At 37.8% G+C, this 22,614-nt stretch overlaps 1 protein-coding gene and 1 long non-coding RNA gene across 6 annotated transcripts in view; one reads left to right on the top strand and one right to left on the bottom strand.

Moving 5' to 3' along the window:
- LOC125270755 overlaps window positions 1-22,614 on the top strand; it is a 113,774-nt gene that overhangs the window by 54,315 nt on the left and 36,845 nt on the right. For 2 of the 4 annotated variants that reach the window (XR_007185451.1, XR_007185449.1), the window contains one exon: window positions 8,172-9,725. The exons of the other annotated variants lie outside the window; for them this stretch is intronic. This is a non-coding gene — a long non-coding RNA (uncharacterized LOC125270755). Of the gene's footprint in view, window positions 1-8,171; window positions 9,726-22,614 lie in introns of those variants that run through there. 4 annotated transcript variants of the gene reach the window in all.
- Window positions 4,061-22,614, bottom strand: part of fign (fidgetin) — a 65,768-nt gene continuing 47,214 nt past the window's right edge. For both annotated transcript variants that reach the window (XM_048194676.1, XM_048194677.1), the window contains one exon: window positions 4,061-7,682. In XM_048194676.1, coding sequence (XP_048050633.1) covers window positions 5,461-7,682 — 2,222 coding nt within the window. In that variant the 3' untranslated portion in view covers window positions 4,061-5,460. The remainder of the gene's footprint in view (window positions 7,683-22,614) is intronic.

Raw genomic sequence — 22,614 nt, 5'->3', positions numbered from 1 at the left:
TTCATACTAACTTCATATTATTAATTTCAACCAGTAGCCTATAACAAAAAGTGTATCTGAAAAACATTGCCTACCCTAGCTTTAATTTGTTAAAGAAAGTCCATATTATTTGTAAGCACTTTTCACAGTAGCTTTACAGAAAAACATCCTAAAATCTAAAAATCATCAAATAATTCAAGCTGTATTTACAGCTCACTGAGAGAGTGAAATATTAGAATTTCCTACCATTTGCAGAGGTTAATAGTTTTGTATTAGATTAAACTTTATTGGCTGGCACCTGAAAATCCATTGGGATTTATAAATGTGCACATTCACACATGATAATGACTGTGCATTTCCAAACAAAACTGAAGAAAAACATAAATAAATGCAAAAATGAATGTGATTGGATGTCTATGCTGGTGCCCAGTTATGTCATAAGTTGAAGAAGAAGAAAAAAAAAACCCTTAATGTTTGATATATTGTGCAGTGTATAGGTCTCTCTCAAATACATCTTTCAATTAACCATTTAATTTCAAAGCAGATCTACAAAACTGTGCTGTAGACATACAGTTCATAGAGAGATCTGAAGTCAAACTGAGGAATGCAACAGAAAAGAAAAATAAAACAAGACGTTTCAAAAGCATTTGAATGATCTTTTATTGTCCTTTGTCCCTATGCATACATGAAAATACATTTACGTTGAATGTAATTATGGCAATATTGTACATACACACACATATTAACATGTATGTGGTGCATTTCAAAATGTTATACTAATAACAAATGTACATTAAGTACACAAATGTGCAAGTGTATCTAATGTACAAATATGGTATATGAAATGTACCTACATTTCATATAGAATTTTCATATATAAAAATGCACACTTACACACTTCATAATAAGTGCACACACATACACATCCACATGCACACTACAATTCACAAGGGGGAAAAGCGATTTACTTCAATTGAAAAAAAAAAAATTAAAAGAAAAACTTGCATGTAGAGACCTTGGAGAAGACCTATACAGTCCACAATATCCCAGATCACGGCGGCGTAACGAATCGTCCGAGTTCATGTGGTCAGTGTGCGTCGTCTCTGCCTAATGTGTGTCTTTTCAGTATGTGCAGCTACTCCACTGCTCAGTGTACGGACAGACAGTCTTTCTGAGGTAGACTGCTCAAGTTAAAGAACAAGCCTTTTTGATTTTTTTTTTTGTTCTTTTAAATTGTTTTTATACGTTTTTCTTCCTTTTTATTTTCTTTTATACAAATGTGTGACATTCAAAAAAGACAGAACATAGGTACTACATGTCAATATGTAGCAATGAGGTAGAAATGGTCATAAAGAATAATGGTTGAAAAACAAACACTGATGACAGTTACATATCGATGAAAGAAACATCTATAACAGCGCTGAAGCAAATTAACACAAACAAGAGAAATCAAGTGATATTTTGATTTATATCTACATAGGAGATGTGCTTTAAAACTTCTTGTACTTTTTGGATGTTCCCACATTTCTTTTTTCCCCCCCTCTCTCTATTTTGCAATCAGTTAAAGGAAAGTTCAGGTTCAATACAAGCTAAGCTCTACTGACAGCATTTGTGGCATAATATTGATTACTACAGCATATAATTTGGATTAATCCCTCAATTTTTTTCCCCTCAAAATTCAAAGTTACAGTAACATTTACATTGGAAGTAAACAGGTCAAGAGTTTTGGAGGGTTTAAAAGCAGTTTTGTCTCAGCACTTGCATAATTTATGCATCAAAAAGCTGTAAATTTGTTAGAATTTACCATTCTGAAGTGGGAAGACTTTTCTAGAGGATGAATGTTCGATTATCATGACAATTGAGTAAAGTTACTAGCTTTACTATACTTTTGTTATTTAAGTTCAAAAATTACTTGTTACCATAAGTCAAGCGAGATCAAAATAATTTGTTAAAGATTTCTGGCCAAAAAAAAAAAAAATTAAGGCAAGCATTGATTGTGTTTAAAAACGATTCAAAATAGAAAACAAGTGACGAGTCAGAATTATTTTTTGGTCTAATTGATATTATGCTACAAATGCTGTCGGGAGCATTCCTTTAACCAATTATAAAGAGCTTTCAAAAATAAAATTTTAGTCAGAATCTGTTTTGTTCGTCAGTGCTATTTGGCTTTGAAATCCAGAGTACGATCATTTTCAACAAAACTGAGAGCAATACTTTGTGGACATCACAGGTTTAACCTATGTGAAGTTCCATACTAATTTCTCTAAATGTGTAAATGTGTGGATAAACTCAGATATCATGGATCTGAATCTTACATCTTAAAGTTATGAATCAGTTTGGGATCTTAAATAGTTTTGTTCGCTTTGGTTTTGAGGGAGGACATTTAAGTATGATAGGCGTTAACACAAAAACATTAAAAGTGCATTTGACAAATTGCACAATAGTAACTTTTCTTCAAAACAACACAAAACAAAAACAAGAAAGCAGAATGAAAATACCACTCAAGAAGAAAAAAAAAAAATAAAGGTTTCCACTTTAGACGACAAAACAAGGCTAGAAATCGTAGTCCTTTGGGCGTACATATCACTTTACGAACATTGTGAAGTAAGTGGTGTCTCACAGCTACTGAAAAGACTATCTGGATGTCTGTCAAAAAAGCAAACAGATATTTCTTCAAGGATATGTCATATATATACACGTGTATTGGAGGTCTGGTGCCTCCAACTGCTAAATAAGCACCTTAAAATGGTGTCAAATTACACTGCAGTGGACAAAAAAAAAAAAAAAAGTTGAAAACAAAGTGTGCATTCTCTCCAACATTTGAGACACATGATATAAAAGGTAGAGAAAACTGACAGAGGGAACACATCGCTTCACCAACTCTCTAGTGCTAGACAAAAGAAAAAATCTGACTCAAATGATCAGAGGAAGTAAACATAAAAAAAACAAAGAAAAAATACATTCAAACACAAGGTTTCGTCTTACGGTTACCAACATCCTGTGCTACCTTGAGCCAGAAACAGTGTAAAGCAAGTGCACAAATGGTAAAGCTTAGCCAAAGCATTGCAAGAGCATGGTCTTTGCTGTATGTAATACTGTGTTAGTGGCAAACCTCCAAAACTCAAGGGGGCGATAGAGTTTCCTTCAAATGTCTGAGCCAGTAATCTGGGTGTACAAACTTAAAAATGTAGACAGGTTGACTAACTTGCTCAGCAAGATTCTCTAAATAAACTGTTGCTCTGCTATTAAAGTAGTTGACCTGGAAAAAAGAAAAGTGAATGTATAAAAAAAAAGTTAAAGGATTAGTTCACATCAGAATTAAAATTTCCTGATACTTTACTCATCCTTATGTCATCCAAGATGTTTGTCTTTCTTTCCTCAGTCGAAAACAGTGGACCATATAGTGGACTTCAATGGTTACCAACAGGTTGAAGGTCCAAATTGCAGTTTCTATGCAGCTTCAAAGGGCTCTAAAGTACCGATCCAGTGTCTACAAAGCGAACGTGCAAAGACTAAATCAAACTCAATTGTTTCACTAGACAAGACCCTTATTCCTCGTCTGGGATCATGTAGAGCTCTTTGAAGCTGCACTGAAACTGACATTTGGACCTTCAACCAGTTGGTAGCTGTTGAACTCCACTATATGGAGAAAAATCCTGGAATGTTTACCTCAAAATCCTTAATTTCTTTTCAACTGAAGAAAGAAAGACAAACATCTTGGATGACATGGGGGTGACTAAATTATCAGAAAATTTTAATTCTGAAGTGAACTAAGCCTTTAATAGTAATGCCTGCTTTAGCGCCCTTGCATACTTGTGTTATGAATTGCGATCTGACGCCTTTAGGAATGCAACAATGCTTGAAATCTTCTAACTTGCGTTGCTAGAAGCGCTTGCGTACTTGAGTATGTTTCTGGCTTTAGGCAATGCGGCCCCAATAAGTGGCCCCATAGAGACCCCATCAATAACGTGTGTGTACACGGAGGGGTTTTTAGAGTCATCTGGGCACTCTATGCTGAAAAATTGCACAGGTAGTGTGAGACAAACATTTGTTGTATCTTTTTTTTTTTTTTTTTTTTTGGAAAAAAGGCAGCTTGTTCTTTATGGAGGCTTTAGAGTGGAGCAAACCTAAAGAGGTTAAAGACACCAAGCTCTCATCTTTCTGTTCTAGTTGCAGAGAAAATAGTGCTAAACTGAGGTAGAACAGAATGCAGGGTACACGTGATCCTTCAGATATCTTTACACCAACACCACACAGCAGCAGGACAGTCCCCAAAACAAAAACAAAACGTACGTAACATGAAAATGTTCCCACTTCAAGAATCTAGTAGCCTCTTTTTATAGTTTTGGTTCACCCCAAAGCATTCGGCAGAAAGGAGACAAACACGCAGATGTTAACCTCTACTGCATACTCTGGTGTGGACTTGGTTTCAGACGAACCTTATCTACACAACAAGACAGCGCTCATCTCTAACTCAAGCATTCGTTGTAGAGTCTGAACTGTGCTATGCAGGGAGGAACCGGTGCTGTAGTCAATACTGGCACGCAGTTCTGCTTTCGAAACTCAAAGCAATATCCACAATGGAATTTAAACGTAATTTAGAAAGAACAGTAAGAATATAACGGAAGAAAAAGAAATTCCTCAATTTTTTCTTCGAAACAACCCAGAAATGTTCTGGTTACATTCATAGTCATATCCTTTTGATTTTTTAATTGGTTGAGGTAAACCTAGAGATTTAGAAGCAAATTAGAAACCAAACCCAATGTTGTCAGCAGTATGTAGTGCTATCGCATAATCTTTTCTTTTTCTTTTTTTTTTGTTGAGGTACTGTACAAATCACAATCACTTTCCTGAGTTTTTGAAGAAAATCAAACACAAATGAATTTTATAAATTAGGATCCAGATTCAAAGTACAACATGGACCTTCTCCTGCCCTTCCTGGGGTCTACAGGTCAGACTTGATTGAGGAATACTGTTGTTCTTTTGAAAGAAGTGTCGAAAACAAGGAAAGGAACAAAAAGCAGAACATGTCTGTTTTAGTTTCATGTTAAAGCTCTCTATATTAGCACATGCCACCAATGAGATGGTGAGGCAAACAAATTCAAATCCAAATCAATAAAGCACCACTTCAGGCACTTCATAGCAACAGAATCTCAAAAACAGCAGAATGATATTTACACACAAAGAAGTTTGTCCTCACTTACAGAGCCCCTCGGTAAGTGGAGCTCTGCGTCTGCAGTACTGAGCCCAGAAAACAGTATTTCTCTGTCTGGATTATGTGCAAAGGGCCAGACCTTGACTTAAGTACAGTCATGCATCATTCAACTCTATCTGACCCGTCCTTCAGGTTCTTCTTTAGGGGTCATCTACATTTGTAATAACCACACTGTTTAACTGCATGTGTCACCCAAAGAATTCTGAATTGTGTCCCCTTTTAGAGTAGGGGAGGTCACCCCACTGACTTAATTATGCCCTCACTCTTTACTGACTACAGCCAAACATCTTATTCCATTCAGTGTATGTATCAAGTTCTTTCTGTGATATGCTGGGCTGGATTTTGCAAAACACATTCTCAAAGTCTTGATATGAAACCGGTCTCATTTGACCTGGCATCATTCCGGAAATGTCTGCACCGGACATGCCATGGAGAGGACCGACCATGGCCTCTTGGCAAAGTCGGACCACATCCAGCCCGGAGAAGCCGTCTGTCCGCTGAACAAGCAGCGCAACCTCTTTGTCGCTGAGGCAGTAGTTGTGCTGTGAGAGCAGCTGGCTGATTATCTGATGTCGTGCAGTGGCATCCGGTAAGGGGACGAGCAACCGCTTTACAAAGTACCTTCGTAGAGACTCATCAATCTCTTCAGGTTTGCTGGTGGAACACACCACTAGAACATGTTCCTCTGGTGAGCTTAGAACTCCATCAAGCTGGAGGAGGAGTTCGCTCTTGATTCGGTTCACCGGGCTTTCTTCGCTCAACTGGGCAGACAACAGCAGATCAACATCACTGATGAAAACCACCGAAGGCTGCCGGCAGCGAGCGACAAGAAATGAGGCCTGGACAATCTTCTCGCCCTCTCCCAGCCACTTTGTGACCAGCGCAGAGCCACTAAGCAGGAGGAAAGCAGCGCCAAGCTGACTGGCCATACACCGACCAAGCAGAGTCCGGCCCGTGCCCTGAGGTCCAAAGAGAAGGATGCTGCGAGGTAATGTGGCCATTCCGCTGAACATGTCTGGCCTCAGAATAGGCCACAGGACCTCATCTTTGATGGTGGCTTTTGCCATCTCCAGTCCAGCAATGTCACTCCAGTCAACAGGGGGCGTCTGCTGCAGAATCTCAGTGGTGACCATCTCTACCAAACTAGCATCGCTGTTTTTTAACTGCTCCTCAGCAGGGTGGCTTGATGACGTCGCCGTGCCCATGGAATGGGGGAGATGCTGTCTGTTGTCGTCACCATGGTCACTCAAAACGGGGGAACCAAACTTTCCGAATGACTCGCCTGACCGCAGGGATCCCAAGGAACCTTTGGAGGATCCGTATGAAGGAGGGGTTAGTGCCCTGCCGGACTGGCTGCCGAACTTCCGCTGCTGATCTGGTGGCATTGACTGCTTTGTAGGCTTAAACGCCAAAGATGATGTGTCAGCATTCCTGTCAAATCCATTCCCTCTGGTTGAGTCAACAAGACTGTTGTCTGGCATTCTGTACATGGGGCTTTGAGCAGAACGCTGCTGGCTGTAGTTGAAATTTCCATAACTGGAATCCATATCTCCCTGGCCTGTCATGTAAAATGCTTTTCTTTTCAGTGTGTTGGCCGAGCTGCCATTCAAAGGGGTTGGTGCAATTGGCGCATGGTTGTGGGACTGGTAGGAGTAACCGGGAAGGGTGGAAGGAGGTAGGGGAGTGGGGGCAGCAATGCCTGAGGGCAAGTAAGCTGAAGGAGGTGGTGCTCCTCCTGGGCTGTAGCCTGGGGCAACAGCAGTCTGTGGGGGATACCCTGCTGGAGGGTAATTGTAACTGGAGAGATTGGGGGAACCTGCGTTGTAGCTGGGCACCAGGGTTGGAGGTGGCGGGGGTGGAGGCTGAAGGAGCCCAGCGCTGTGCAAAGGTGAGGGATGCGGGGACGGGAGAGCTGGTGTGCTTTGCCCGCCACTGTAAGTGGAATGCAAGTACGAGCCATTGTAACTGCTAGCGAATTCCTGAGAGGGGATCCCCGAGTGCAGTGCAGTAGACGCATGATTCCCACAGTTACTGCTGGAGTAGCTAGGCTCGCTCAAGCTACTAGCCACCCCCGTGGAGCTGCCAACACTTGCCGTCACATCTGGAGGAGGCAGGGCGGCCGTCATGCCAGTCTTACTAGCAGAAACCACATCTGCAGCACAGCTCATTGGGTAGATCCCCTCCTGCCATGCTTCACTCTCCGACTTGCGTCCATTCAAGAGTCCTGGGGCACTCTCGGAGTATGAGCAGAGGAGCGCCCGCTCGCTGGGACCCTCCAGGATACCAGAATACTTCTCTGCGTACTTCTTCAGAAGGTTGGAGGCTGTCAATGCTGATATATCGTCATTGGCCCAGGCATACTGGTAGGTCCGCTGCAGGTGTCCACGATACGCCTCTGCTTTATGTGCGGGGGAACGTGTGGTGGATGAGATGTCGAAATGTTGCTCGGCCCACTGCGCATGCTCTGGGGTCCACTGCATCTTTAAGCCTAAACAATAAGCAAACAACAAAAAACAAAAACAAACAGGTGTTAGAAACTTGATAAACAGCACTCATGCATGAATGGATTTTGAGAATTTTGCTTTGGCTATAAAGGAAGTGGTCATGTGGCTCAATGTCAATGGGTAGTACAAATATTATATATATAGCTTGCAGATCTTTAATAAAGACATTTTTCATGCATATAATCTGTTTTCAAATTATTTTAGAGAATTGTGATTAAATTGGGCAAATGATTAACCTTGTGCTCACGGCCGCTCATTTAGAATACTCCAAATTCACTAACATTACAACGAGATTAAGAACAAATTCATGTGCGTAATAAAGTTCTCCTTTATGTACAAATACGAAATAATCCACGCAATTATTAGTGAATGAGACCCATTGATCCAATGAGCAACTGCTATTGAAAAGAAAGGAAATGCACACAAACTGCAACAACCACCATAAAATATTATTTCCATTTCCCCCCATCCAGCTCTCCAAGAGTCCTGGCTTCATATCGCAGGCACTGCTGACAGTTGGTATCGCAGGAACGGTGCAGATTTGGGCCTCCAACACCTGGTTAGCACAGTATAATGCACCCTGCACACAGCCGAGTGACACAGACATCGCAGGTCACTCTATAATCCAACTCTCATCTAAAGCAGTCCCAGACAGTTTCAAATCTGCTTGGAGGAGTGCAGCAAAGCAATCTCCCAGGCAGCGCTCTACTGCTTTCATCACACAAACTCACAGCACGGCATGAATTACAACAGCTTTCTGTCTGCCGCCCGCCTCCCGGAGCACAGGGAACTGGAAAGGGGGAAAAAACATGCCTGCCTCCCTCTCATTCGCTCTAATGCTCCCCTTTCTCTCTCTTCCTTTTACTCTGACGCTCTAGGTTCTGCCTCTCTCTTTCTCACTGTCTTTTCTCTCCACAGCCTCTGTCTTTTATTGGCTCCAGGGCTCAAAAGCCACCATCAAGTTTAATCCCAAACTCCATCTGCAAACACAAGCAGTTACATACGCTGTCATCTTAGACACAGCATGGGATTATCAAAGAGACATTTACTCAAGAGCCGACGGGATGACGGGGGTGGTCGCGCACACTCTCGCCGTCTGTAGATAGACTTCTGATGACAACAGCGCTCGGCCGCAGTATCCAGCAGGCGTGTTATTGTGCACACACCTCCCGCTTATCTGAGCTTACTGGGCCTAAGCACTCACAAACACTATTCATGGCACAAAGAGGAAAGAAGATGTCACAGAAAACGACGTCGTTTACGAGCTTTCAGCCCATGTGCCTGTGTACCTTGATCTCAAAAGTCTGTCAAATTACCTACAGACTGAACCTTTTTTATTATTTAATGGCCAATAACAGCAAATGAGCATTTAAAAACTTTACACACCTCATAAAGCCAAGACATAATAAACACAGATAATTACTCCCTGTAGCATGCGCATCACAAACAAAAGATCGGTAAGACCACAATATAGGTTGCATTTCATTTTTTCTTCTGAAAATATCCTATCTTGATATCTTGATATTTATTTATTTATTTGGCCTGAAACAGCATCTTTATTTGCTTTTTATTTTTTTATTTTCAAAGGAACCACCATTTTGACAAATTAAAAGTGTTTAAATGCAAACTTTTTTGTAAAAATCTAGTTAAAAGCATTCATATTTCTCCACAAATATAACAATATTTAGCAAAAATTAAAATAAAACATTTTAATATATAAAAAAAATGATGCACCCATGAACAGTTTTTGAGCAATGGTACAAATTAATCATTTTGATTCATTGAAATGGACAGTTTGAAATGGTTTACAGAAATGAATTAAGCTAACCAACTCAAATGCTGTTTTCACTACTGAAGTTTACATTTTCTTGAGGCAATAAAGGGTTGTGAAACTACTCTAATTACATAGTCTTTCAGACAAAATAAAAGTGCACTAAAATCATTGCAATATTCTCAATATTGCCAGCAAAATCATCACAAATATAACATGAATATTCAGTATATCACCCTGCCCTCACTGTAAAAAAAGAATTGTTGATCTAACTTAAAAAAGTAAGTTAACTGGTTGCCTTAAAATTTTGAGTTCATTGAAATTAAAAATTGGAGTTAATACAATGAAGGCGATTGGTTTAATCAACAGAAACTCAAAATATTATGTTATCTGAACCACATTAATTATTGAAGTTGATTTGACAAAAGAAAAAAAATGTTGTGATAGATCATGAAAATGTCTTTTTGCAGTGTAGTTGTATTTGACGTATTTGCGGAATGTGTATTGCGTGTATATCAGAGCACTTTTTCTACAATATAAGATGGGCATGTGGTTTTCCCTCGCCTGAATCCCCCAGCAGCCTGGCCAGACACCACACATACACACACACACACACACACACACACACACACACACACACACATACACACGCACACACAGAGCTAATTAGCAGGATGATGCTGAGCTAATTGTGTTAATTTACAAGGTTTTAGTCAAAGGGATCGCTGCTTTGGCTGGCGAGGCTGTCAGGCCCGCGAGTTAATGACTAAGAAAGGCTGAAGACAAAGAAAGCTGGCAAGAACATGGCAGACATGCCAGCAAGCCCATTAATAAAGCCCAGGGATAAAACCAGCGCCGCAAACCTTGACAGATGTCAGTTCTAGCACGATTATCAACTGATCAGCAATGTAACACCTATGTTTAAGACTTGCTAGCAATAAATACATTTAATTATCACAGTCCACTGTATGACACTGACTTTTTCTCCCTTAATCAATTTCCAAAAGCAGGTCTCTACAGTGCGTGAGCATTTATAAGTGCAAAATTGCTGCATGCAAATGTGAAAAATAAAATTATTTGGAGCAATTATGCCATTGCAAGTGACATCTGACATCCAAATAAAAAGTAATTTTTTCAGCAGATCCTCGCTTTGCAGACAAATTACGTTTCACACATTGCGATTTGCAATGTCAATATAAAAAACGGTAACGGACAAATCTCAGGTTAACTGAAAATATTAAGCGTTTATAACATACATTTACATATTAAATGTATGTAGTCTTTAAAAACTTATCGTTGACTGTGTCCTTAAAAAAATATGCCTGTGATAAGAATTTTAAATCAGTCTCACGTTTTATTTTTCAAAACAAACATTTGCAGGTACATATTGATTTATCTCCATTAATAACCCACTAAACTCTGAACACATATTTGCAATCATCCGAGGACATGCTTTTAATTTCATTTTTTTCTTACTGTGGCTGCAGTGCCAGGGAATATTACCTTGGGAATACAGAGGTTCAGCTTTCTCCATGCCTCTGTACATCCACTTGTTAATACATTTATTACTCTTCTTTCATGTTCCACTTTCGAATATATATATATATATATATATATATTTATATATATATTTATATATCGCTCCTCTCACAGGCAGGTCTTTGTGAGGAATGTGGGTGTTAACTTGCTCTACAACAAAGTAAGACATTTCAAGAGGTTGAAATCCTCCGCTGCGCACACAGAGAGATTTCAAACAATGCTCTCGTCTCGCGGTTTGATGGGTTTTATGAAACGCACTACACTCGAACAAAAGAACAAATTCACTTCCCGTCACTATTACCGAGCCATTACAAAAATAAAACCTTTCTCAACAAGATTAAAGCAGTTGGAAATGAGACATCAGGGATTTATTTTACAGATGAATAGCGAAGAGTTGCTCTGGACACTACAGTATTCACCTCATGTATGTGCCAGTATTTGTAAATTGCTTCTTTTCTATTTTTATTCAATATGCTTACATTGACCCTTCAGTCAGTCGCAGCCCTGTCGTCCCTATAGCTTGTTTAAACGTAAATTGGGAGCTTTGTATGATGGCACGACTTAAGAAAGATTTGAGGAAAATAATTGAGCGTACAAGTGAACTATGGAGGAGGAAAACGGCAGAGAGAGAAGAAAATGAATCATGTGTGGTCTGAGTTTATACTCCACTAAATCAACGGCTTCATTCCACTCCACACGGTGCTCAAGTTTCAGTTAGCACTGTGACAGAAACATAAATAACACAAAAAGCACATCCTTATCGCTACTAGAGGTATAAAAATATCACTCAGCCTCTCTAATCTGTCATCGGTCAGCTTGCTAACATGTCGACTAACGCTATAATCAACGATGAGGTTCCTGTGGCCATGCTATAGTTTACCATCTTATGTTATAGTTTCTAAGGTCTTAATGATCAACTGATTTAAATTATTTAGACATTAAAAAAATAAATAAATACAAACACACATTTAAATAAGGACTCGTTAATTTCATTAACTATCATGAACTAAAAATGAACAATACTTCTACAGTATGTAGAAATGTTAATTTCAACATTTACTAAAACATTTTTAAAATCAAAACTTGTATCTTTTAGCTTTAGTTCATTCACTAAGGACTGACATGGACAAACAATAAACAACTGTATTTTGTATTAACAAAAAAGAACAGCGATTAATAAATGCTGTATAAAATATATTTACCACTCACTTAGTTCACAGTGCAATTAATTTTAATAAATGAGACCTTATTGTCACCTTATTATTTTGTCCTTGTGTTAATTAACAATACACATGAATGTTTGTATATGGATATACAAATGAATGGACATTCATGTCCATATACACATAATATAAAACTCCAGACGCTTTAATATATTGTGTTTTATTAGACAGGTGAGCAGCTGTTTGGACACATTCATCGACAGAAAACGAACTACTGTTATATAGCTTAAATCTCGTTTTTTTTTAATTTACCATGCCTAATATTGATCTAGCTTACTGCAGTGTGCAACAAGTGTCTCATAGCAGCCGCCAAGCGAACACTGAGTAGCATTATAACAACTTTCAACACACAAATGTATCTAATATGATAAACAGCACTGCGTTACCCCACATACACTTGACCGGAAGAAGCGGAAGTGGCGAGTGCGGCATAATAAAAGCTCCGCTGCTCTCGAGACGTGTGTCGTCCTCGTCTCTGCATAGCACTCTGCTCTGCTTCATACTACAGTAACGTTAATAATGTCATCCATGAACATGATTTCTGCCTGAGACCTGTCGGATTCTTTTCCACCAGCTGTAGATGTGAAGATGACACATCCCATGATTCCGCGAAATCAAGGCGCCATCAAGCTATGCCTTTGTTTTGAATAAGCGACCTCTAGTGATGAAAAATTACATCATGTGCCTTTAAGAGGTTCCAATTCAGTTATGATGCTGTCTATGTAGGCTGTAGACAACAAGGCAGCTCACTAGGTTTAGGAACAGAGCAAATGTCAGTCCTAAGAAGCATTAATTCTTCTCTGTGCAATCTGAATAGTCATATAATTACTTGTATTTGTATTACAGGGCTGTTTGGAGACAGCCTAAGGCCCCAAAGCTCAATTTTCACTGATTGACTTCTCACAAAACCCCCTTTTGTTTAATTCACCACTGTCTGCTGGTCTACTTTACGCCTGGAAAATCTTAGATTACGCTGACCATTGTCACTCATTTGGGTGAGATGCCAAACAAAAGCAGGCAAGACTGATTGATCGCAAGCTGGACTTCATTAGGTGCATTGACTCTATGATAATAATGCACTACTTTCTAAAAGAACTTTGCACATGATGTGGTGTTGGTGCGTATTTGGGTCGCAGGTCTTTTCTGAGGGTGACGGACAGCAGGGAAAAACTATGTTAAATGCATATAATAAAATGCAAAATGAACAGTTAGGGAAGTGTAATAAGTCAAATGTCTAAACGTATGGAGAAAACACTGACGCCAACAGACAACATCAAACTCGAATTTTGAGGAAATTCATCTGGCGTTTGATAGAAACTCATCAAAATAGATTCCAACATAAGTTGAGACATGACTACAAAACCACACAAAGAAAATACAACTCAAAATACATTAAATATGGGTTCACTTGCAGCTAGGATAAATATGGTTTGACAATATGTTGAGAATAATGAATTATTGGCCATTTGGAGGCTGAAACATTAAATTCAAAACATTTAGAAGCCACAATTGACTTTTATACTATTTAGCCAATGTGATTTTGATTTATTGTTAGGCCTGTGAAGTTTATCAGTGTATGATTTGAAGGAATCTTTTGTTTTGTTTTATAAAAACTTCACAATTCTGGGTCCTGAAGCAGAAACCAGTGATTTACAAATATATTCTTTGTACAAACTCCACTATCACACAAACACGACCACACAACATCAAAAACAAGCTAAAAATCAAAAAGATAATGGTCAACTTTCTCTCCCGAACATCCGAGCATTGACTCATCTGAATGATTAAAGATACGCCATACTTCCTCACCTATTACAAGCTGAAACCTGACAGTAATTACTGATCATCTGTGCTCGTCTAATGGCTCTGTTAGTTCTCAGAGTGATCAACACAGTGAGTTCGGATGGAGGGGGAGCGGGCGCGAGTGAGCGCGCGGCGATACACTGCAGTGTGTAATTTCAGACACTGTGATCATGGCCAATGAGACAGAGAAGCTGACCTTTTTCGGATCTATTAATCTGGCTAGCCTCGGCCGATTTTAAGCAAACAGCAGCGAGCTTGCGCTCTGTCTGTCCAATTTCCCAGCGCGTAAATTGGACAGCCGCTCGCACCATTCTCAATTCATTACTGTGCTGCTGAAAGGAAGCTATGAGGTGGCAGAGAGGTGTGTGTCCTGGTGTGTGTGTGTGTGTGTATCGACTAGGGATATGCCGTTTGGTCATTTTGACTGCTTGGATACTCAATAGATAAATCAGATGAGTAACCAGTGCAGAATATTGGGTGATGGAGTTCTGTCTAGATTTCAGTTGTTAATTTATGCACATATCCACTGCAAAAGAAAACTTTGGCCATTGCATTGTGCCTTTTGTGCCATATTAATTCTGTGTTTTACTAAATTGAACAGTATATTACAGGGCTGCACGATTTATCGCAATTTTATCGCACGCGATTTGCCAAAAACTGCGATTATTTTATGCGCAGCTTGTCAGAGCTGTACGGTTCTGTGATCAGTAGTAAATGCTTCTTCATCTGAAAGCCAGAGGGCGCTCTTGTGCAGAAACTGTAAATATGCCCTGCTGCCGAAGTAGAACACGCGTCATTCCAGGAAATCCCATACTATCGCTGTAGCTGAATAAACAGAAGATTGAAACGTTTTGATTGATTAAACATGACTGAAACGTTTTGATAATGAACACACGACTGCTTTTTCTGTGTAAGAAGCCACATCATCTCACAGAAGGACGCTTAACTGTCATTATGAAGTGAGTTTGGAGTAAAAACATGTTATTAAATGTTGTCTTTTGTTGGACAAGACGCGTGTTGCTTTTTCAAATGCACATTAAAGGAATTCCAACTCTCAGTGCTTTCAGATGGATTAGCATTTGGAGCCATAGTTTATTGACAAGCCGCGCATAAAAAAAAGATTCGCTGCTTTGCGATTTCATAATCGCACTATGCCAAATCGTTTAAGTGCGATTTCAATGTTTTTTTTTTCTAATTGTCCGATTAATCGTGCAGCCCTAGTATATTATTTTAACATATGCTTTTTTGCATACTTTTATTTTTCTTACAACATTAGCAAATAGATTTACTATGGAAGCTTGTTTCCGCCATGAATTAAAAAATAAAAAGGTAATTTGCGACTTTTTATCTTACAATTCTGACTTTTTTCTCAGATATTTTATACATATGCATCAGATTGCATGATGTCTTTGTTTTTTTTCAGTCTCACACCATAAGCATTGAGTTAAGGTTCTGTCGACGAAGTTCAAAAAAAAAAAAAAAAAGGTCTCAACCTTGTGTTTTGCTCCATTCCATAAGATATGTGCTATCTATCGTAGCTGTCCCAACTTGCAATCAGACTGAGGTACCACCCAAAATGTCATCACAATTTCAATATAAAATGTTTGAAAAGATTAAAAAAAAAAAAATCAACAAATAATAAGTAAATAAATGCCACTATCAAGTCACTGTAGTACCAGCTAGTTTAATGTCATTGATATATTAGTATAGTTTGTGTTAATATTTCCAATTATATTTTATTTGTATATTTTCCATTTTCATTTTAATTCTCAAGTTTAACTTTAAATACTCATCCCTAGCATATACTTGCAATAATTTCTAGCAGAATTCTGTCGCATAAAAGGCCCGTTTTCGCTCGATTCTCACTCTGGCGTTTCGTGCGGGTGGATGGATGCGGTTGCCCTAGGAGGAAGCTGTCATAATTGAAACGTGGCCTAATCAGACTCATTACCATTTTGGGCAATTTGCACCACCAAAGATGCTTATTAGGTAACTGTGTTTAATAAAGCGCTCTTTAGAAAGCTAACAGTAATGAGCTCTTTAAAGTCAGCTCGGAGTGTGATTATGCCAGTGGAAGTGTTTAGCCTGCCGCGCACAGACTGCTACATTTAGTCTTGTGCAATATCATAATTAAGCCATGCAACCTGCTTTCACTGCCTCACAATGGATGCGACTGCGGCCTGTAAAACCCGGGAAAATATTTATAATTACTGATCATTACAGCCCAAGGATTTTTATCTGCGGATGTAAACACAATTATGAGAGCCTCTTGCTTTCATGTGCCTCAAACAGAGGACTCCATATGACAAGCGTGCAAATAGTGTGGACACACATTAATTACATTTATAAATAAAAACAAGCTTGTGTTTTTGTTTCAACGCTCTACAGATCTCTCTCGCACGCATGCCTTTTCTCGTTCTCCTCTTTTGGTGCGAGCCTGGGATGTGCTTCTAATTCAATCGCTACTAGAAATCATTATGGCAATTCATCTTACATATCAACTTAAAAGGTAATTTGAAAATCCATGTCGTCCTCGTTCAAATGCTGCCAGAGACTAGAGGTCATCGTTTAGCCCCTAATTTACTCAAGAAATTTAGTCAAGGCCCTCTAACTGCCGTGGAGCGCAAGATTTTTCTGACCGCACGTGTGCCATGATGGAGGAGGACATTAAAGGAAGTTTTTTCTCTTATCTCGGTTTTTATTTTTTGCTGTTTCCAGTTTGGCTGGATGATATAATGAGTATTTATTATATTTTTAAAGTTTATGCAGCCAAAACAAAATTAGGCAAGTGTTGAGAGTAGTAAAAATTGTGTTAGAGTAACTTTCATGGATGGATGGAATGACATATGGAACAATAGACAGAGAAGCAAAATAGACATATGGAACGATAGATAGATAGACCAATAGATAGATAGATAGATAGATAGATGGAACAAAAGATGGAACAATATATGGAACGATAGATAGATAGATAGATAGATAGATAGATAGATAGATAGATAGATAGATAGATAGATAGATCATCAAAAGGTTGAAAGAGTTATTTTTTAGCTGTATCTGCCAGTCCTACTTTCCACACACAGTCTTTTCTAATTAGTTAATGACCAACAACATCAAATGAAGTAACACACCTGCAGAGTCACACTACCTTCTGGGTGCTATAATTTAATCAAGCCGTCTAAACACAATTAATCAATTAATTACTCTTAAATGCATGTCAGAGACTGAAGTCCATCATTTAGTGATTTGGTTAATTGTGGGAGTAAGAGCAGAGACATGACAGGGAAATAACTGGGTCAATGACAAACAGAGACGTCTGAGATGAAGACGACGAGAAATCTACATTCTACAAGCACATCTGTCAAGTTCTTGGAAATGTAATCTTTGTATTCATGTTGATTCCAAGGATATTTGAAAAGCATTTATAATATTCTTACTGAAAATGTTTGACTTAACTCTTAAAATGTCAAGTGGCCTATCCATCAAGTAAAACGTAATACAAATATATTCCTTAGACCTTCAATACACATCACGATTATTTTCACAAATATTTTTCAAGGTAAAAAGGCTTTTTTTATTTATTTATTTATTTTAACAAATCTGAAGTTTGAGTAATTGAAAAAAATTAAAACATGAACTTTACTTAAGATCTATCAAGACAGTTGCACCACCTAAACATTTTAAGCCCACAAAAAAAATTCAAAGTTAAATTAAATCTAATTAATAACACATCACAGTCTGAACTACAAATGGTAGGGAACATGTTCTGAAACGCTCACAGAACCGTATTAGATAAGACTCTTGTGTTGTGTGCACTATCCTCCCATGCAAGCCTGGCTCTCACAACTAAGTGTGAGTTATTGCTGAAAGCATTTCACCTCAATCAAGCTGTTTTAGAGAGGACATTGTCACACTGAGCCTTGTGCTGGGACTGAATAGCTAAAGCACGAAACTCTTTTTTTCTTTGGGCAATGCAGCTGAATTTTCATTCCCACTGACACTCAGGCCTTCAGGCTTTTTCCAGCATGTCTGTTTAAATTTTCAGACTGACCTCTCTTCTGCAGATCTCCGCAGATTTGTGTATCTGACTCGAAACTCCTATAGCCGAGAACAGCAACAGACCTTTTACTTAACGACACAACAGGTTTATGAGAACAACGTACTGCGCTGCTGAGAGAAAACATTCAAAATCATGAAATCAGACATATTCTGTGATCATTGAAGTGACGTGAAAATTAAAAAAAATTGAAGACAGGCAGATCCAATACATATTAAAACCTCTGAAAGGTGTCATTACTATACCACAACCATCACTAAACAGAACTGCAAAAATAAACAGATTGTCCAAACACTCTGCCACTGGCCGACCAAACAGAAAGTCCCACCCCCCAAATCACGCTATTAAAGGTACAGTTCACCAAAAACTGAAAATTCTGTCATCATTTACTCACCCTCATGGCCGCTGAAGTCTAAAAGTTTGTGTAATAATTTCAACATTAAAATAAAATAAAAAAAATAATTCTAAAGCTACTTTTTGTAACGTCTATTTGATGCTTTTCTCGTTTAACACAATGTGTGATTAATTTGCCATTAATTAATTGGCACATTGTGTAATTAATTAGATTAAACATTTTAATCACTTGACATCCCTATATATATATATATATATATATATATATATATATATATATATATATATATATATATATATATATATATATATATATATATTATATATTTAAAACACACACACATATATACCGATTCCAAAAAAGTTGGGACACTGTACAAATTGTGAATAAAAACAGAATGCAATGATGTGGAAGTTTCAAATTTCAATATTTTATAAATAGAATACAACATAGATGACATATCAAATGTTTAAACTGAGAAAATGTATCATTTTAAGGGAAAAATAAGTTGATTTTAAATTTCATGGCATCAACACATCTCAAAAAAGTTGGGACATGGCCATGTTTACCACTGTGTGGCATCCCCTCTTCTTTTTATAACAGTCTGCAAATGTCTGGGGACTGAGGAGACAAGTTGCTCAAGTTTAGGAATAGGAATGTTGTCCCATTCTTGTCTAATACAGGCTTCTAGTTGCTCAACTGTCTTAGGTCTTCTTTGTTGCATCTTCCTCTTTATGATGCGGCAAATGTTTTCTATGGGTGAAAGATCTGGACTGCAGGCTGGCCATTTCAGTATCCGGATCCTTCTTCTACGCAGCCATGATGTTGTAATTGATGCAATATGTGGTCTGGCATTGTCATGCTGGAAAATGCAAGGTCTTCCCTGAAAGAGACGACGTCTGGATGGGAGCACATGTTGTTCTAGAACTTGGATATACCTTTCAGCATTGATGGTGCCTTTCCAGACGTGTAAGCTGCCCATGCCACACGCACTCATGCAACCCCATACCATACCACCATGGGTTGTCCTTGTCCTCTTTAGTCCGGATGACATGGCGTCCCAGTTTTCCAAAAAAAAAACCTTCAAATTTTGATTCGTCTGACCACAGAACAGTTTTCCACTTTGCCACAGTCCATTTTAAATGAGCCTTGACCTAGAGAAAACGCCAGTGCTTCTGAATCATGTTTAGATATGGCTTCTTTTTTGACCTATAGAGTTTTAGCCAGCAATGGTGAATGGCACGGTGGATTGTGTTCACCGACAATGTTTTCTGGAAGTATTCCTGAGCCCATGTTGTGATTTCCATTACAGCAGCATTCCTGTATGTGATGCAGTGCCGTCTGAGGGCCCGAAGATCACGGGCATCCAGTATGGTTTTCCGGCCTTGACCCTTACGCACAGAGATTGTTCCAGATTCTCTGAATCTTTGGATGATATTATGCACTGTAGATGATGATAACTTCAAACTCCTTGCAATTTTTCTCTGAGAAACTCCTTTCTGATATTGCTCCACTATTTTTCGCCGCAGCATTGGGGGAATTGGTGATCCTCTGCCCATCTTGACTTCTGAGAGACACTGCCACTCTGAGAGGCTCTTTTTATACCCAATCATGTTGCCAATTGACCTAATAAGTTGCAAACTGGTCCTCCAGCTGTTCCTTATATGTACATTTTACTTTTCCGGCCTCTTGTTGCTACCTGTCCCAACTTTTTTGGAATGTGTAGCTCTCATGAAATCCAAAATGAGCCAATATTTGGCATGACATTTCAAAATGTCTCACTTTCAACATTTGATATGTTATCTATATTCTGTTGTGAATAAAATATAAGTTTATGAGATTTGTAAATTATTGCAGTCCTTTTTTATTCACAATTTGTACAGTGTCCCAACTTTTTTGGAATCGGGTTTGTGTATGTATATATATACAGGTATATGACTATTGGGAAATATATTAGTGTGTGATATAATACATTATTAATAATAATTTATATATAAATAATCTATTAACATTCTCACACACATGTAAAATAAATTTTTAATGATGGCAAATAAAGATTTAAAAGTTCTGGCTACAGAACTTTGGTGTTAATCTGTGTCAATCTGCCAAATGAACAATTATTGAACGATGTGATAACCTACAAATGCCCAAATATCACATTTACGACACAACTCTGCCTTTCCGTAACCTTGTCAAAAAGAGTCTTTCACAAAAGAACAGTTGGTGCGGTTGACCACACTAACACACCAACAACCTGAAGTGGTCAGTCCGTCAATATGTTTGCGAGTCTTGCATATGCGCAGCAGCGAAGCGAAGCTGTACTGAAGAAACTGGAGGCGGATAATGTGATAATTTCTGTCTAATGTACCATCTGCTATTGTATCAATGTCACTGTTACCATGAAGCAGCTTTACTTTCCGTCTGTAGCCTGATGCTCTCGAAGGCTTTCAGCGTGGACTGCCAAAGCACTTACAACAGCCCTCCAACCGGCACCAAACAACACGGCCTGACGCTTGTTTCCCATACAGACAAACAAGACGACTACTGGGAAACGAAAGGCCCAAATCTAAGCATACCTGCCAGAGCTGCCTAGAAATTTACACTGTGTACTTATCTTTAATGTGGTTGGGCCTGTCAGTCAAGCAGTCAATTTCTAGACACAAGGCCACTCTTTGTAAATCAGCGTAATATTCACGATTCAATTCTGAGGGAAGACGAAGCGCAGACGGCGTCGACTGTGACAGAGCTGTAATCATTTCAATCTGGTAAACACCGATTATGCCTCTCAAAGCGTCTGGCTGTTCAACTGATACAGTAGTCTCGTCTCTTCTCTTGCACGCTCTGGGAAAGCAGACGCGCGGCCTGAGTTTCAGCGCAGGTGTCGCACGCAATTTCAATCAATCCTGCGAGCTCCACGTTCATGATGCGGGAAATTCCTGCACGGTTTCTGCTACAATATATAAGTGAGAATTAGTAAAAGAATCCACAAAGATAAAGTCAAATCAATCATTTTATCTTTCAAGGGCTCCAGACTGCGACTAAAACTGCTTTAATAGTTTAACGCTTCATTTCTATGCAAATCTGAAAAACACTGCAGTAAATCATCCAAAAATTTTACAGGGTAAGCAGTGCTTCTAAAATAAATAAAAAAAAAAAAAATAAAATAAAATATACAAATAAAAAATATTTAAAAAGTTGAATAAAATAAAATATGATAAAATATATGAAATACATATATAAAAAAAAAACATATGCGAAAAAATATATAAAAATAAACTAAAATATAAAAATAAAAAATATTTAAAAATATGATAAAATATATGAAATATATATATAAAAAAAAACATATGCGAAAAATAAATAAATAAATAAACTAAAATATAAAAATAAAAATTATTTAAAAATAAAAATATAATATATAAAATAAATAAAACAAAATATTTTTAAAAAATTAAATACAATACGATAAAATATAAAAATCTGAAATTTATAACATAAAATAAATAATAAAATAAAATAGAAAAAATCTAAAACTAAATGAAATAAAAATATACAATTAGAATATAAAAATAAAAATATATATAAAATATAAAATAAATTATAAAAAAAGTAAAAGCTCTTAAATGTTCCTCTGTAGCCATTTTTTTATTCTGAACTTGCATTAATTCCCAGAGTCTACAGTCTCAAGTGACTGAAAAGAACTAATCATATTAAAAAAATAAAAGGTAAAAATAGACAAAAGCAAGACCATATGAGATATAAACTTTCCAATATGGACATAATCTGTACACTTCTCCAATGAGACATACTGAAACAGGATATTCAATGAGACTAAAGAAAAACTAAAGTGGGACTTATCCATAAGGAACTGATTAAAAACTGGTAGCATTTACACTACAAATTCACAAACAGGCATGTGATCAGCTAAAGATTTTTTTTTTAATTAAATTTATAAAAGAAATCTCTTACTATTTCAATAGTACACTATTGTACTGTATTTAATAATCAACCATAACGCATTATTATTATTACCAATAATAATTATTATTATTATCATTAGTATTATTTTATTTTACAGAGCAACAGTGAAATTACAATACTAACATTTATGGTTGTCTTAATTTCTTCGCTTTCAAACGTTAAACAATTAAGCTTTTATTTTACCTTA

Source organism: Megalobrama amblycephala, linkage group LG6 (genome assembly GCF_018812025.1).
Source record: "Megalobrama amblycephala isolate DHTTF-2021 linkage group LG6, ASM1881202v1, whole genome shotgun sequence".
NCBI lineage: Eukaryota > Metazoa > Chordata > Actinopteri > Cypriniformes > Xenocyprididae > Megalobrama > Megalobrama amblycephala.
Note: the sequence above shows the minus strand (reverse complement) of the source record. Positions and strands in the feature narration are given on the sequence as shown.